At 42.1% G+C, this 16,857-nt stretch overlaps 1 protein-coding gene across 7 annotated transcripts in view; it reads right to left on the minus strand.

Annotated features, from left to right (window-relative positions):
- Window positions 1-16,857, minus strand: part of grik2 (glutamate receptor, ionotropic, kainate 2) — a 578,538-nt gene that overhangs the window by 310,799 nt on the left and 250,882 nt on the right. For 6 of the 7 annotated variants that reach the window (XM_051957244.1, XM_051957249.1, XM_051957243.1 and 3 more), the window contains one exon: window positions 7,214-7,387. The exons of the other annotated variant lie outside the window; for it this stretch is intronic. In XM_051957244.1, the coding sequence (XP_051813204.1) occupies window positions 7,214-7,387 (174 nt within the window). The remainder of the gene's footprint in view (window positions 1-7,213; window positions 7,388-16,857) is intronic. 7 annotated transcript variants of the gene reach the window in all.

Raw genomic sequence — 16,857 nt, forward strand, 5'->3', positions numbered from 1 at the left:
CAGTAGGATTGGTGTAAAGTGCAGTCTCGTGCAAGATTCAGTTCTTTATTGCACATAGTGAGTCTGCTGTGTGTGCAGGGGGAAAATGGACTACACAGCTCTGGGGTAGAAACAGTTTTTCAGTCTGGAGGTCAGAGTTTTGGGCTGCACAGTGTCGTAGTGGTTAGCACTTTTGCCTTGCAGCAAGAAGATCCCCGGTTCAAATCCTGGGGTGGGCCTGGGATCTTTCTGCATGGAGTGTGCATGTTCTCCCTGTGCATGCGTGGGTTTTCTCCGGGCACTTCGGCTTCCTCCCACAGTCCAAAAATATGCTGAGGTTAATTGATAACTCTAAATTGCCTGTTGATGTGAATGTGTGAGTGATTGTTCATCTGTATATGTGGCCCTGTGACAGACTGGCGACCTGTCCAGGGTGTTCCCAGCTTTCGCCCGAATCAGCTGGGATAGGCTCCAGCACCCCCCGCGACCCTAGTGAGGATAAAGCGGCGTATAGAGAATGGATAGATGGATGGTCAGAGTTTTTATGTTTCTGTACCGTTTGCCTGAAGGAAGCGGAACGAACAGTCCATTTCCTGGGCGAGTGGGGTCAACAGCGATATGTCGGGCCTTCCTCTGGACCTGGCCCGTGTATACCGAGCCCAGGTCTGGAAGCAAACTTCCCACAATTCCCTGTGCTGTTTTCATCACTCAGGATAATTTCTTTCTGTCCTGAACTGTACAGCCCCCGTACCACACTGTTGCACCAAGATAGAGGATGCTTTCCATTGTGGCCCTGTAGAAGTTTGCCAGGAGCTGAGGGGAGAGGCCAACACGTTTCAGCTTCCTAAGGAAGAAGACTCTTTGTCAAGCCTTCTTCAATAGGTGAGCTGTGTTCATGGACCAGGTCAGGTCACATGTAATGTGGATGCCCCGGAACTTGATGTTGTGAACACGCTCCACCGCGTCCCCTTTGATGAGGAGAGGAGCGTGCTCTGTCCTCCTGGACCTCCTGTAGCCCACAATGACCTCCTTGGTCTTGTTGGTGTTCAGAACAAGGTTGTTATCTCAACACCACTGAATAAGGTGCTGGATCTCCTCTCTGTAGTGGGTCTCATCATTGTCCAATATGAGACCCACTCATGGCATGTATCTGTCTACATGGCTTAAGCATGTAATTTGCTTTGATTTTTTAAGAAGTCAAAGCCAGCAGCAGGATAGTTTTGAGCAAAAGCATCTGAAAGTCAGTGCACTCCAAGAGTACAAAACCATTCCCGAGAATGCCTAATACAGTGGACAAGTCCTAGGAGAAAACCAAAAGCGTAGGACACAGGCTTCCTTGATGAACCTCCTAATCAGGGAATGCTGACCAGCTATTGTGTTACCAAAGCTTTGAATTGAAAAGCATGAGTCTAGAATGGAGCGCAATGCTCCTTCCTTTTTTGGAATATGGAAACATTGCGAGTCGAAGGCAAGATTAATTTCTTCCTCCAGCTCAATTGTCTCTTGAAGAAATTTTGGAGAAAGACCTGAGAAAGAGAACCAATGGGTCAGTGCTGGGATATCCATTAGTGCTGCCTGCTGAGTCTCTGAATAGCCAATTGCTGTAGAAATCTATGAGCGCAGTAAAGCAATCAGAACAAAACAACACTTACCCTTTTGGTTAATTATTAACAGAGCAAATGCAGAGTAAATCCTTATTTCAGCTAAAAAGGACAAAGCTCAAACAAACAAATGTATTCAAGAGCTCTGACCAGGAGTGGTACCAGATAATCAGTTTCTGCATGTAGCAGATCAGGAAGCGTGCATCCACTTAGGCAGCGTGAGATGAGTGGATGGCTAGCAGGTACACACTGGCCTTTGAAAGGTTCTGTTCATGTTACAGCTTCTACTTGAGTAACACAATGAAATTCAAAGTAGACAAAATGTGCATAATCACAAAAGCATGTTATCTCAATTATAGTGTCAGTGGGAAAAATACAGTGTAAAATTAAAGATCAAAACATGCAATGACAAATTTATCACATCATCAATCAGCTCCTCTTCTCTGGAGGGTGGGATGGGTGGCTCGACGTGGCAAAAATATTTCCTGCTCCATTTCTTCTGCCTTCGGCTTACTGGTGGGATGCTGGATGCTCAGCCTCCTGGTTTTGCAGAAGGCAGGTCAAACGATTCCCTGGTTTTCTTCCTCAGGTCCCTATCATGCTGCATAGTGGTAGCAGCAGGTAGTTCTGTGCTGGCTCGAATGGGGAGTCCGTGATGGTCTGCTTATCTTGCTTGGCTGGAGAGATTGAACTACAACTATCTCTCCATTGCTATAGCTAAGCCCATGACACAACTGAGACACATGCAGGATGAGGTCTGTAACAACACATCTTGTCCCAAATGGCTGGATTTGGGACCCCCTTTCTAGTACATGACCCCTGTCTTTAAAAAGCTTATTTTGATAAGCTGTGAGGAGGATCACCACATTCAGGTACTTAATAGAACTTAATCTTAATTTCTATAACACCTCCTGGTACATGGAGGCTGTAAAGGACTCCATCTTACCTGGGAGGGATGGTCCTGAAGGCAGGGTGGAACAGTGGTTGAAGGTGTGTTCCTTTGCCCAGAATGACCCTGGGCAATAGCACCCCATATTTACCATGCGGGACTGGAGTCAGCTTTTGAGGCAGACACTGCAGGCAATGCTGCAGGACTTGCACAAGCATTATGCAGCAATGCTCGCACAACTGTCACTGCAGGTGATTAGTCTGTATGCTGACAGACATGGTGGTAGTGAAGTGTCTGTGATTGGTCACACCAAAAGGTGCTTTTGATATTCATATACCAAGTGAAGTTTGAAAGAATACCACTAGAACATAGATGGCTCATTGTTCATTCCTGCAGACTGACTGTTGCAGAAGATTTTTGTGCCTGTGTCATTTCTGTGTAATTTCCTATTTACTGCATACCACACAATAAAACATGAAATGCATACTAAAAAGATCCTCCTAATGGGAAGGAAAATAAAATTGTTTCTAACAGTAATACAATAACATAAGCAAGCAGCGAATGACTGAAGGTAATTGTAAATTCTTTGCAGCTGTCAGGGCTCCCTCCTCACCCCCTTCCTTCCCACCTGGCATCCAAATCCCCTTTTCCCATCTGTCACCCCCTTTTTTTCTCTCTCTCTCCCTCTCCTCTCTCTCTCCTCAGCTCTGCAACGAGTGGAGTGCAGCCACACGGCTGCCTCCACTCAGGTGATCAGCCACCTCTCCGGAGTCTGGACAGCTGGAGCCCATTCACTGATTACACCTCTGACAATAAAAGACCGGTTCCTGCACCCACAACTCGCCAGATCGTAGACTCTGCTCACGCAGTCAGTTCTCTCTAGCCACGATACCTTGTCTTGTTAACCTGTCCGCCAGTTTAACATTGCTATCCTCTCTCTTCATCCAGAGCGACCCAGCTGTCCGGATCTCCTCCCGTCCTGCCTTCCCCCTCGTGTTCCTCTCCGGATTCCCTTCCCGGTTCCCCGCCTGGACCCCCGGACCCAGCTGCTTGGATCTCTCCTGGACCCCCGGACTTCCTGCCGCTTCGCCACCCTGGATCCTCTGCGCCTGGCTTGCCCCTCTGGCGTCCCAGCCTTCCACCTGCCTGCCGCCGCGAGCGCCCACGCTCTTCCATCTGCCACACGCTGTTCCACCCAGACCCTCCGCTAACCGTCGTTCCCCGGCTCTGCCGCTCCGTCCCCCGGACACCTCCTCACCTAGCCCTCCTGGATCCTCCACTGAATCCTCACCCCTCCATGATCCCCCCGTCTTCCCGCAATAAATACGCCTTGCATCCTGTATCTGTCTCAGTAGTGTGTTCTCTGCTCGGGTTCTCCAGCTAGCATTCTTTCCAGTGAACTGTTAGTTTACAATGCAGCTGAGAATTATAATGCAATGATGCAAAGGTCTGCATCGTTAAGACAATTTTGCAATTGGTTTGTAACGTAAATCAGTATTTCAGGTTTGACAAATGTCAAACTGTATTTGCTCCAGCTAACAATCAAGACCTCAGTTCAATAAAATTATTGTTTTTGGTCTTCAGTTTTGCTGAATAGCTGCAACTGAATCCTTCAAAAAACACACTGACTTTACAGCTGGCCAAGGCACCAGTATATAGGATTTAATGTCATTGAACAGAGATTGCTGACTGGAACCAAATGAATAGCATTCATTACCCATCTCAAGCATCTAGGAGTACCTATGATGGTAATATTTTAATATAAAATCACAAAATACCCTCTCTAGAGCCAGTATTTCCTTTACTCTGTGGTTCCATCTAAATTCTTTCTGAGCTAACAAAAACAATAAAATTTCTACTTGAAAGTTTACTATTTCACATTATTTTTGTGAAGTAATGTGTCAGTACAGTTTTACAATTGCCAAGCATGCAATTTAAAGGAAGTAGTAGCTTGTAATTGTAGCTTGATTGCAGCGACTTCAGCTCTAAACATATTATAATTAATATTACTCCGTTCTAAGTCATGCTGTTAAAAATGCAATTACAACTACCGAGCATAAACCAAGGTTGAGCAGAGAATGAGTGTGGGAAAGTGAAGCCTCTGGACTGCTCACTTAGTGCAACCAGTCATGATCCGCATGTCTATAAGTTACAGCACATCGGCAGTTCACTGCTTAAGTACACAAATCTGTAAATACAGCACACAAATGAAGCCGTTAATCAAACGTTTACGGAGCCTTTCACTGTGTCAGTATGCATTAGCTGCTGACTGATTGCCATTTGTCTAATTAATCAATTCCCTCCTTCAAACTCATATGCCATTAATTCACTGATGAGCAGGGTCACAGCATACTTGCCCAGATAGCAAACTATGGGTGAATCAATGTTGAATCTATGTTGAGACCTAACGTCGAAATTATACAGAAAGCGCAAGGTTGATAAAATGTTGAGTCAACGTTTGCTTTTCAACCATAAATCACACTTTACCCAGATAGCAAAAGATGTTAAATCAATGTTGAATTAGGGTTAAGAAGGTTGAATTGTGGTTACGGTTGAAGATTGATGGTTGGATCAATGTTGATTCAACAACATTTTGTCAACATTGAAGTTTGTGTTTAAAAGATACCATTGAATCTACATTGTATTTTGGTTTAATTAAAATTTTTGACAGGTCAATGTTTAATTAATGTTGAATCTATGTTTGCAAACATGTAATCTATGTAAGCAAACGTTGACTCAACATTTTATCAACCTTGCACTTTCTGTATAATTTCGACGTTAGGTCTCAACATAGATTCAACATTGATTCACCCATAGTTTGCTATCTGGGTCATCACACACACAAATCTTTGCTTGTCACTGATCCAAAAATTACCACCCAGCTTGGCTCACCTGATAAGTTTCTATAGCACATTATAGACTGAAAGATACAAATATAAAGACAAACACAAAGGGAAAGAACTTTTATTTATCTTTGTTTCTCCTTCTCTGTGTCAATTTGATACATCCAATTGACTCTTGGACTGCATGTAGCAGCTTGTGTTAGAAGCTAATAGCTGTAAAGGAATGCTGAACTTTCTGTGTTTTGAAAATGTCCACTTATTAGACACACAGCCCATTTGAGATCTCAAGTGGGAAACTATTGATTGAGCCACAAATCTGACAAAAGAAAAAAGCTTAAACTGAGTAACTCCCACTCTCCAATATCAATGCACAAACATGACACAGCAAGATCTTATTCTTTTTTTCAAAAAGGAACCTGCTACTCCCCTGAGGCAAACTAATGTTTTCAACCAGCAGCCAACATGTTGCTGGTGCTGCTGCAAGTGCTTTCCACCTGGAATTAGACCAAGCGATACACTGGCCTAACATTTAACACCTCAACAGTTGTGGGAATTCAACACAAGGACTCTCATTTCACTTCTGCTTTCCCTTCACCCACTCTCTGTCCATTCTCTTTTTTTGTTCTTTTGTTCATTTCCCTTCACCTCATTTCTCTTCCCTCCTCCAGTACTCTCTTTTCTTTCCCATTCCTTGTCTCTGATGGGTTGAGGTTTTTTGGCAGAGTTCCCAGATAAGAGAGTGGTATGAAAGCAACATGAAGGAACCGTTATTACAGGCAGTGTGCTCTGATCAGAGAAGTTTCAGATCACAGTGACAGAGGCTCTTCTTGTCACATCCAGGAGTCATTTGGACCTCAGGGCAAAAAGGTTTTGCATTTAACTCACTTTGGACTACTGGGAAGTAACAGCAAGAGAAACCACTCCATATCCCTCCAAACAAATCTGTCATGTGCAGAACAATGTTTTATATTGTCAGTGATTTCACAACTGTGAACTGTCAGCAGAGAAAAAATAGAGAAATTGTTGAAAACTGACAAGGCTTTTGGTAGATTTTGTCATTGGTCAACTGTGGTAAGAAATGAATGTCTCCTTAAGTATGGGCAGCATTTCAGTGGGCACCTCTGGTTCTTTAAGTAAAGCTCCCATTTGTTTTGTCTCACTGAATATGTTATGTGAGTCACACCTGGTGCACTAATGTGGTCTGGATTTAGGAATGCAAATTTTGAACAATATTTTAATAGCCATGATAAGAATCTATCATAAATTAGTAAAATAATAAAATACAGTGAACATTTTCATTTATGTACTGATATATGTAGTCCTAACCACCATTACCTAATGTTCCCTGCAAAATTGGCTTGCTTCAGGATCAAATAATACTCATACTTGATCTACATGGTGGAGTTACTTAGTCACTATAGTTAATGTTAGTCCAACTGCTGGAAAGAAGTAGTGTTGCACCATCTTTTCAGTAAAGGAAATGTCAGTACTCATGCCAATTTTAAAAACGCGTTGCAGTTCAACACTTGATTTTTAATTTTTTGTGTCAGCACTGATAGCTGCAGAGAAGACGTGTTCAATTTATACAGTCCTTACCGGGTCAGTAAATATCAAACCTTAACTCCATCATATTAAACAGTATGAGCTGTAACAGTTTGTTGTGAAATGCAGTTACAAAGCATTTTAGATTCCCTACTGTTGCAATTCCTGCCTGTGACTGTCCTCTTCTGCATGGCAATAGTGCCTAAGAAAACTGATAACCAAATGGCAAATAGGACACTACATCAGAGTTCATTTAAGAGTGCAGACAATAGCACAGAAGTTCTATATTAACAGAGAATTTGAGAGATTAATTAATTCATTCACTACTCATTAATTAATTAATTTGGTCTCAGACTCACGGTCATGAAGCCGTCCAGTAGACCAGAGTCAGGTTTTGGTGGAGCCTGCAGTCGCTCCATGGACCATTTCTCGATGATGGAGGCAACTTGGCTGTTCTCAGTGTTGAGAATCCTGAAGCCCGTCATGTTCACACCACTGTATCGGTAAGGCTCCACATCCAGTGCAAACAGGTCCTAGAAAGAATGACAAAATACTAAAGCTGGAAGGAACATACACTGACACATTCACAGCCTTACAGTGAAAAGAAAAATCCTACAAACCCATGCAGTACCATGTATTGATTTGATTCTTACACAAGAAACACAATGATATGTTAATGGGCTATTAGGCTTTAATACATTTTTAAAGAGGAAGACTTGCAACCCCCAACAACTTCCAGTCATTGAGCTCATAGCTAAGTAACCGAGACTCTACTCTGTATCACAAGCAGATTTGTTAGGGTAACATAGGGTCACAGTTGCCGCTCCTAATAGAAGTCTAGCCACCTCACCTGTCACACTCCAGGGATGGCTCTTTAATTGACCCTTCGCTAAGCCCCTCCCACAAATGGCTACTGTCCAATCCTACCTTAGCAACTGTAACTAGGAACGAGAGGTCTGTCAAGCTTTCAGCAGAAGACAATGGCTGTGTCCGAAATCGCATACTAACGTACTACATACTACATTCTCAATGAGTATATACTGTATACTGCGTACTATAAGTATGATTAGAATGCCGACCGTTCACACTGTAGTATACTACTCCGTTTCCCATAATGCATTTCAAACCTCCGACGACAAAAACCGGAAGTACGGCTATCAAATATCTCGGCTGAATGCCGGCTTCAGGTCGATTTTACGCTAACAAACAGTCGCATAATTAATGTGGCAATTTCAAGCCGGCACTCTTCATGCAGTTGTTAGCCAGATTATGCGAATCGTTTCAGTTGTAGCTGCAGGCTACTCGAGGTAGCTGCTACTTGTTCTGTATGCAAAGCGAGCTGCTGCAACTAGCTGCTAGCATTCAGTAGCACGTTGTGAGGCGTCTGACAAATTTAAAACGTTGGTCAGAAAACGCCTATTTCTCAAATCTGTGGGGTGATTAGGATGACTACTTAACCACATAAAATAAAATAAAAATCGCCGCGGTCCGGCCACATATCCCGCGGAGGCTTGCATTTCAGTGGATAGCTCGCAAAGCATTATGGAGCGGTTGAGTATGACTAGTGTGGTCACCGCGCATACTTAAAATTTTTCTGGATATAGTATACATCCGGGTATTTCTCGCGTACTCAATCTTTTCATACTATCCAATGTGAACGCACTACGTACTTATTTTGACCTCACATTTAGTATGAGTAGTACGTTAGTATGCGATTTCGAACACAGCAAATATTCCGAAGCGGTGTGCGTACGGTACTTGCAAGTCCGACACTCGTTATCCGCAAAGCTTGGAAGGTGGTGTTGATTTTTTTGCATTCCCCAAGCCATAAACACAAGAAGAAAGGTGCCGCGTGTGGATTAAGCAGTGTGGGAGACCCCATGATCAGCCGAATCCCTCCAAAATCAATAAGAACACCTGCGTCTGTTCTAAGGTAAGTTGCTAGCTAACATTAGCTAACCGTAGCTCTGTGTGTTAGGTAAGATAACATTAGCAAAGAAAGACGTCTCAGTGGAAGGTTACTTCTCTTAAAACTTGAGCTACTGTGTATTATTTGAGCAAAATGAACACTGGTGATATATAGAGACAACTTCTGACGTACTGGTATAGCATATATATACTAGCAATCTACGGGTCTCCGCCTCCGCTCACGTCTGGCTTTGGCGACAACAACAGATGAGATCGGTACTGCATTAATGTTGTAACCCCTTGGTTTGTGCCACTGTTGTGGCAAACTTGTGCAAGATATTGCTGGGCTTTGCTGTGCCTTAATGAGATCAAGTGTACAGATCTGCCCCACTATATGTGAGCAATATCCTGACGTGCTGTAAACAAACACAAATTTAGCTTAGCAAGAAATGGGCAGACACATGATAATGACAGTTGGCTATCATATTGACATATGACATATCGGCTTACCCTGCTGTACAAGAACATTGTTGTTCTTGTATATGATTATTTTTGATGTGAAGTGACAATACATGGGGTGTTTGGCGCTTACACTGAGATCTGTGTGCTTTTCCCTCTATTTCAACGTCCTCTTCATTTGCACTCCGCCAACATGTAATTTGGTGAATGTAGTTCTCAAAAGCATATTGGAGACCCTTCTGTCTGCTTCTCTCTGATATCGCTGTAGAATATGTCCAGAAATTTGCACATATCTCCTGAGAAATATCACTCACCGGTACCGCTATAAACTCCATATTTCTTTTTTTTTTTTTTTTGTCCTGTCCAGCAACAGAGCAGGCAGAATGGGGATCTGGCTGCTGCATTGTGCCACAGAAGTTTGCTTTTCCAAGGGGAGTTTATAAGTATAAGACTCCCCTTGATAATGTTCAGTAATTTATTTAGTTTGAATACTTGTTGATTAGTTATACATAAATTTGCCGGACCTGACAGGGAAACAAAAAGGCAGGAAAAAAAAAACAGAAAAAAAAACAACAAAGGGGGATAGAGAAAAGAAAAGGAAGAGTGCAAGAATACAATAATCTTTCAATTGAAACCAACACAACAGACAACAAGCTAGTACCCCTTAACAAAGACACAGCGGAAAGCATCCTACGGGGTTTGTTAGGAAACACAGCTAGTAATTATTCAGAACGTCTGTGTGAAACGAACAAACTGAGGAAACATGCCTTTTGATATTTTGGCACCAGGACAATTTTAACACCCCACAAGACAACATGGTTGCTATGTCCACATGCAGAGTACGGTGCAATTGTGACTGTATCATGCAACTATGACCTCTGACCTCCGTGAAGGTCAGAAGCAGGCTCGAGAGCCCACAAGACCCAGGCGAGCCAGAGCCAGAGCAGAGACCCGAGCCACCAAACCACGAGGACGACCACGGATCGGCCTGGAAGGGGGCAGAGGGAGAACCCGGCCAGGAACCCCAGCGTCCAGCGGGGCCGGGCCCCAGGCGACCAAGACCGGCGGCCGCCGACCCCGCCAGGGGCCGGAGGCCCAGGGCAGGCACAATCCAGGACCCCGGGCCCCAGGCATCCAAGAGGCAATCCCCGGCCCCCCAGGCAGAGGGCCAACACCACCAGGGGAACCGGCCACCCCAGACAGCCACCCGGCACGGGCCGGTCCCTCCGCCGCAGCCCAAGATCCAGGGCACCTCACCCCTGCAATTAAAATTGGGGGGTAGTAGCTAAGCCGAGCCGGGAACGGGGTCAACGGGAGGTCCCACCTTACACGGCATGCTGTGTCCCCCAGATGCAGTGTGTGTTATCAGTATTTTGCTGTGTTTTAGTGACTAAGTGTAATTAAAACTTGAGAGGCGAATTATCAGAGGGTGTAGCGGAGGGGGCCACTTAGATGGCCCCCTCCACCACACCCAACACCATGAGCACACCTCCCATAACCCTACATGTGTGTGAAAGTGAGCAGAGGAAGTGAGGGGTCCGGGCATGAGATCTGTAAGGAAGAAAACTTCCCCCCAGAGGGCGAGCCACTAAGGGCAATAGGCACCCCCAGGCGCCCCCCAGCGCAGGACGAGCCAGGAGCAGCCGCCACCAAGACCAGGGCCCACAGCAACCACAGCCAGACCCGCCGACCAAAGAGGCACGCAGCCACCACACATCAGAAGGCAGAAAGGCGAGGGAGGGCAGAGGGCAGCAGAAGAGCCCAACCCAGGGCCCACCTCCCCTGGGTGCACCATCCCCAGGCCCACTGTGGCCGCCCCCGCACACACACACACACACACACACACACACACACACACACACACACACACACACACACACACACACACACACACACACACACACACAGGCTTGCTAATATTGGTGAATACTGATTTTAAGTTGGTCATGCATGCTCAAACATCTTATTTGCAGTTAATAAGCCTGATGTACATATGACATGACATATTAAGTTTGTACATCTACATCTTATATTACATGACATATAAGATGTTTGTCGTCTTACATGTACAATGTAAGATGACAAACATCCCACTTGTGGATCTATAACTGCACAAGCCATCAAATTAAAAAAGAGCCTATAATAGATAATCTCAAATAAAAGAAATGTTAAAATAATGAACTTATACAGGTAAAATATATACAGCTGTTCATATACATATTCTTAATTTCAAATCAGATAAAAAACAGATCAAAAATATCACAAAGCAAATACAAAAAATTATCACACAAGACTAAGTTAAATAATAGTCCGAATTCAACACATTTTCTCAGTAAGAGGCAGTTAAAAACAAATCAAATGAAAAAAAAGCAAGCAAACTCAGTGACATAGTATAGACCAGAAACCATGATGATGTAAGGGAGACATAAGAGAGACAGAAGGTCAAAACCAGAATTGATCCTTTCCCCCAAAAAATAAATAAACAGCCTTGCTACAATGTGATGCCAGAAGCCACAAGAGAACACAATAAACTGACGTTGCCCAGCTGCCACTAGCTCTCCTTGCAGGGGCAGCAGCTCTCTACATTTTCTTCCTGTCCTAGCAGCTTTCTCTACACCCACTTCTGTTTGTTTTTTTTCCGACTAAATGTGTGAAGGGTTGCTCACTTCCAGTAATAGGAATACAGACTGACCATGGATGGATAGTGGAAAAGTTGCTTTGTTTAGTTCTGATTCCCCAACCAGACCTTTGCTGCATTTAACATTTAACAGCTATGGTGTATTGTTTGTTCATGAATACAAAGAACGAAGGGGCAATTTAATACTTTAACACACTCCTGGGTGTCCTAGTTTTTGGAACTATATATAACACACTGATAAAACACATGAAATTTAATTTAAAAAACAAAAAAACAAAAAAATACACATATAATATGGTAACATTACCCAGAAGACACATTTATGTTAAATGGCTTCATTGGAAGAAAACGTCTGGTCGGATGTTTACAAGTGAGAAAATACTTGTCCCATATGGTGCACCCCAGAGTCTGGGTCGGGCTTCATAAAGGTTCTAATAGGGTTAGACGAAAGACAAATCATATGTAAGAATAAAGGGTGGGTGAAACACTGCAAGCACTACAAACTGTGAAAAGACTGGCCATTCACCATATCATTCTAAGACATACACCCCCTGTCAAAAGTTTTAGGACAGGTTCTGATTTATTTGAATGAGAAAGTGTCCTAAAACTTTTGACAGCACATTTCTGACCACAGTGAGTGTGTGAATGCTCAGCAGTAGTGTGAATGCACAGAAAACATAGATGTCTATTTACTATGTATGCTTGGAATGGAGTATAGGAAATAATGTAGCAGCAAAATTGCATGTCTGTGGTGTCTTCAGCTGTTTGTGTGCGCAACCATATCCATATGCACATCCATAATCATGTCTTAAGAATTTCTTTTGGCAGTATAGAACAACTGACATTACCGAAGACAAAACATAGGTACTGAATGACTTGATGATCATCAGAGCATAGTTCCAGCATATTGACCTCCCTAAATGCATTTTTTTTTTTAAAAAAAAGTGCATTTAAAAAATTTATTTTTAAATTTGTTTTTATTCAGTGTTTAAACAATCTATAGTGGGATCTACATGGAAAATCTGTCATATTTTCTTGTAAACATTGAAGTTCTGGCAAAAAAATATTTCTGATTTTGCTCTATGTCTCGATCAGCAGTCACAATGAAGCAGACTGACCATGTTAACTCCTATATACAAAAGATCAGACTTCCTTGAGTTGTATATTTCCATTAAAGCAGTGTTCAGGAGTAACTGATCAACTCATCAAAGGCTAGTTTAAGCAAATCAAGCTGCATTGTTTACCTGTTATGAATATGGTAGTGCTGACATTTGCCAACAAAGTAGTAGTTTGAAAGTGTAAGGAACATGGCTTCAGAACTAAATGAAAGTTTAAGAAATCCAATTTTTGTTCTAAACCCAGAGGAGCATTCTCAGCAACAAATTCTACCTGCACTAAATGTTTCTAAAGGAGCAGTGTATTGCGCTCCAAAGCAATTTGTGGAAACTGGAGCAGCTGCTAAGCTATGCTAACCGCAGCTGTATTTAATGCAGCTGATATAAGTCTTCTTATATTACTTTAAAAAGATTTGATAAGCATATATTTGTTTAAATATTTCTATTAAATATAACACACAGCTCTTTTTATTATGATGGCAGTCTATTTTAAAATTAGACAAACTGCAACATCATGTGACACAGTTTCTATTTACAGCAATTCTAGTGCAACATCATGTAACAGTGTTTATTTCTCTCTTTCTCGCTCTTCCAATGCAATAAAATCATTTAAGACAGTTTCGCTTTACAACCCTTCCAGTGCAACATCATGTAGTAGTGTTTTTTCTCTTAAAGCTCTTCCAGTGTAACAACAAAATGTAACACACTGTTTCTCCTAAAGGTCTTCAAGTGCAACAACACAATGTAAGATTGGTATTTTCTCTCTATGTATTTTGAAATGCAATAGCAATAACTTGCTGCTCTGTATAAATTAAGTACAATTTTACACACTGTGTGTGTTCAAGAATTGGGAACATTATCAATCATGCTATTTCTGTACATATCAATATCCATATCCATCATGCCATATCTGTACATGTAAAAGGCCCATTATCTTTATTCTGTCTTTATTTTTATCCTGATCGTACTTTTGGATTTCTTGATTAATTTATATCTAGCTGCTGTAACGCAAATGTCCCTGGTGAGAGATCAGTGAAGTGTGTCTTATCTTATCTTATCTTATCTTATCTTATCTAACTTAAATCTACCAGATCGTATTAATATCTGAATTGCTGTGAGCCTTAACAAGTCTTTTACAAGGGAGATTATGAGGCCTGTGACTCACAAACTGATACACAGATCAAATGCTCCTACAGTTAAAGGCAAAACAGTTTACACAATGTACATTAAGAGTGAAGAGAAATCTGGCAGAAGAATGGCTGCCATATGTGGTCTCAGTATGGCCAGGTTGTTCACTCTGCTGGGAGAATTAGGCTGTCAGTACTGGACTCTGTGTGCTGAGCACAACAGTGGGAAATGACAAGACGTTCCTCTGGCTCTCCCTCTCTCATCCATGTTCATCTCCCTAAAAACCACCAGAGGGATATTTAATTATCTTTCAGAAACCATGCCATGCTAAATGGATGCAGAAAGACTACAGTTAGTCTTCTTATTTAACTGAAAATGATCCCTTTTAGCAACTGTGACAAAAAGCATAGACAGTTGAAAAGCTAAAGAATTATATTTCCGAAGGAGACTGACATCAAAAAAGTAAAGGACAGGGGAAAGCAACAGCGTGTTGATCCCAGACAACACAAACAGCCTCTTCAGGATGAGATTACAATGGAGCTTTCATAACAGTATCATTTGAGTTAGATCTTGGACCTGAAACATGGACTGAGAACAAGTTCATGCAAAAAGGGATGTTAGAATAATGCACACTAGTGTGTGTGCTTAAAAATATGTGCATGCACTTGTGGGTGTTGCATTTTATTATTTGAACAGTAGAGGGAATTTTATCCCGAGACAACCAAAACAAAATGTCTTTTACACAGTCACACAGTTTCAGGGGAGATATTAATATTTTTGTAAAAAAATAAATTGTGGCAATTTCTTGTCTCATCTCTTGTTGCTCTTGAAAAAATGCTGATACATTCACTTTCATACCATTCAGTTCACTAGCAGTCTGTGGATGACAGTCTTCATTTTATAGATTTCACTATATGGCTGTCATCATTAGGCCTTTCATACATGCAGTCCGTTCCATTCTGACTGTAAATGAACCTGTTAGTATCATGTCTGAATGCACCCTTGTCACCATAAAAGTCATGATGGCAATTTTACACACACCTACAGAGTGTCACACCAACACACCATTGGTTTCTATATAGGAAAATGTATAATGTATATTTTTTCATGTTTCAGATACCCTAGAAGGTGTATTTGACGCTATCATTGGGGGAACTTGAAGGCCATGGTGTATCAGGTGAAGATACGAGACAAAAATCATCTCAAGGAATGTATCACCAATGCCATTACAAGGATAACTTCAACTGTGCGAATGCAAGGTCATCAACAGTGGAAAACATGTACTAATGTGTTTTTGAAACAATGACAATCATATAGAGCACATTATATCAATAAAAACAGTTGTCCAACATAAAATGTTTCTTTTTATTATGTATGGAAACTTGTGGCCCAGGCTGTAGTAACATTGCAACCTCATTTCTAGTATTATAAACATGGTGTAAGTCTGAACTGCATCCAGTCACATTAATGGACAGGTATGTATACTTTGACTTGTGTAAAGTGATTAAGTGAAGGCTTTTCCCACATTTTAGCACCAATATGTCTCATTTCCCGTGGCTCTGAGTGGTGCTTCTTCAGTCATGTTCCTGTCCCCATAGCGGAAGAACCATTTTTTGCAACACATTTTACTGTTCCTCTCTCTGCACATATTTCCTCTGACAAGCAATATGCAGTTTTCCCTGTTTTGAGGGATCCCCCTATCAAACAAACCACTTCCTAAACTTTCTGAAGTCTTAATAAACCATTGTCAAATAGAAACAGGCAGTCTGAAATGATTTCTTATTTCTGGCCCTGAGATGTTTGTTCCACCAACCACCATCCCCGACTCCTGCTCCCATCTCCTCCCCTCTTTGTTTGGCTGGGATGCTAGTTTCTGACAATTGCATCATTCACATAAAACTATTTCCTACTCTCATTCTGATAAAGAGTTACCAGTTTTACCAGCTTCCATCCTCCATGTCAAAAATCCTCTCTTTTTATTTTGGGCACTGCCATGTAATTTTTTAGTCATAACATCAACAATGTTTTGCTTACATTTCTGGTACTGGGATGTCAATGTCACTAGCCTCTACATTTCATTACAGCAACATTTTCCTTATATTTCAGACACCACGATGCTAGATTCTCAGTCAGTTTCAGTGCAGATTTGCTCCTTCTGCAACAGCGATCACTTTTGATCAACATCAACATCTCGGCACCAAAACACACACTCAGAAATCATTCAGCCCTTGAATTGTTAATTTTCACATCAAAGGTCTTGGTTTCTACCCAATAATCATCTCACTTCTCTCAGCAAGTTTAAGTGTGACATACTTCAGTCTGCAATTAAAGATCCAGAGGCAACTGACTCTCTGCTGCCCAAAGATGTAAAGAGACTAGCATGACCCTGACTCTTGTTTCTAGAACCTGTATGCCAACTTCACCTGCCTGTATCCTCCACTTCAACAACAGCTGTCTTTCATTCTAGCAATGGAATGCCAATTTCACCAGTCTCGATACTCATCATCATTCCATAGCCTCCCCATGCTTGAGGGATTCTATGGAAGATTGGAGTTCTATGATTAATGAATCACATCAAGTGGAGAGCCCTGACCCTCAACTGGGATGCTGGTTTCTTGCATTGCCATTGGCATTTGAACCTTCCACCAGAATTTCTGGCACCAAGATGCTAGTTTCACTGACTCCTTCCCCAACCACAACAACCTTTCTGCTCACATTTTGAGCAATTGCTTACTTGAACAAGCATAGAGATGTG

The sequence above is a fragment of the Acanthochromis polyacanthus genome, chromosome 12 (assembly GCF_021347895.1).
Source record: "Acanthochromis polyacanthus isolate Apoly-LR-REF ecotype Palm Island chromosome 12, KAUST_Apoly_ChrSc, whole genome shotgun sequence".
Taxonomy (NCBI): domain Eukaryota; kingdom Metazoa; phylum Chordata; class Actinopteri; family Pomacentridae; genus Acanthochromis; species Acanthochromis polyacanthus.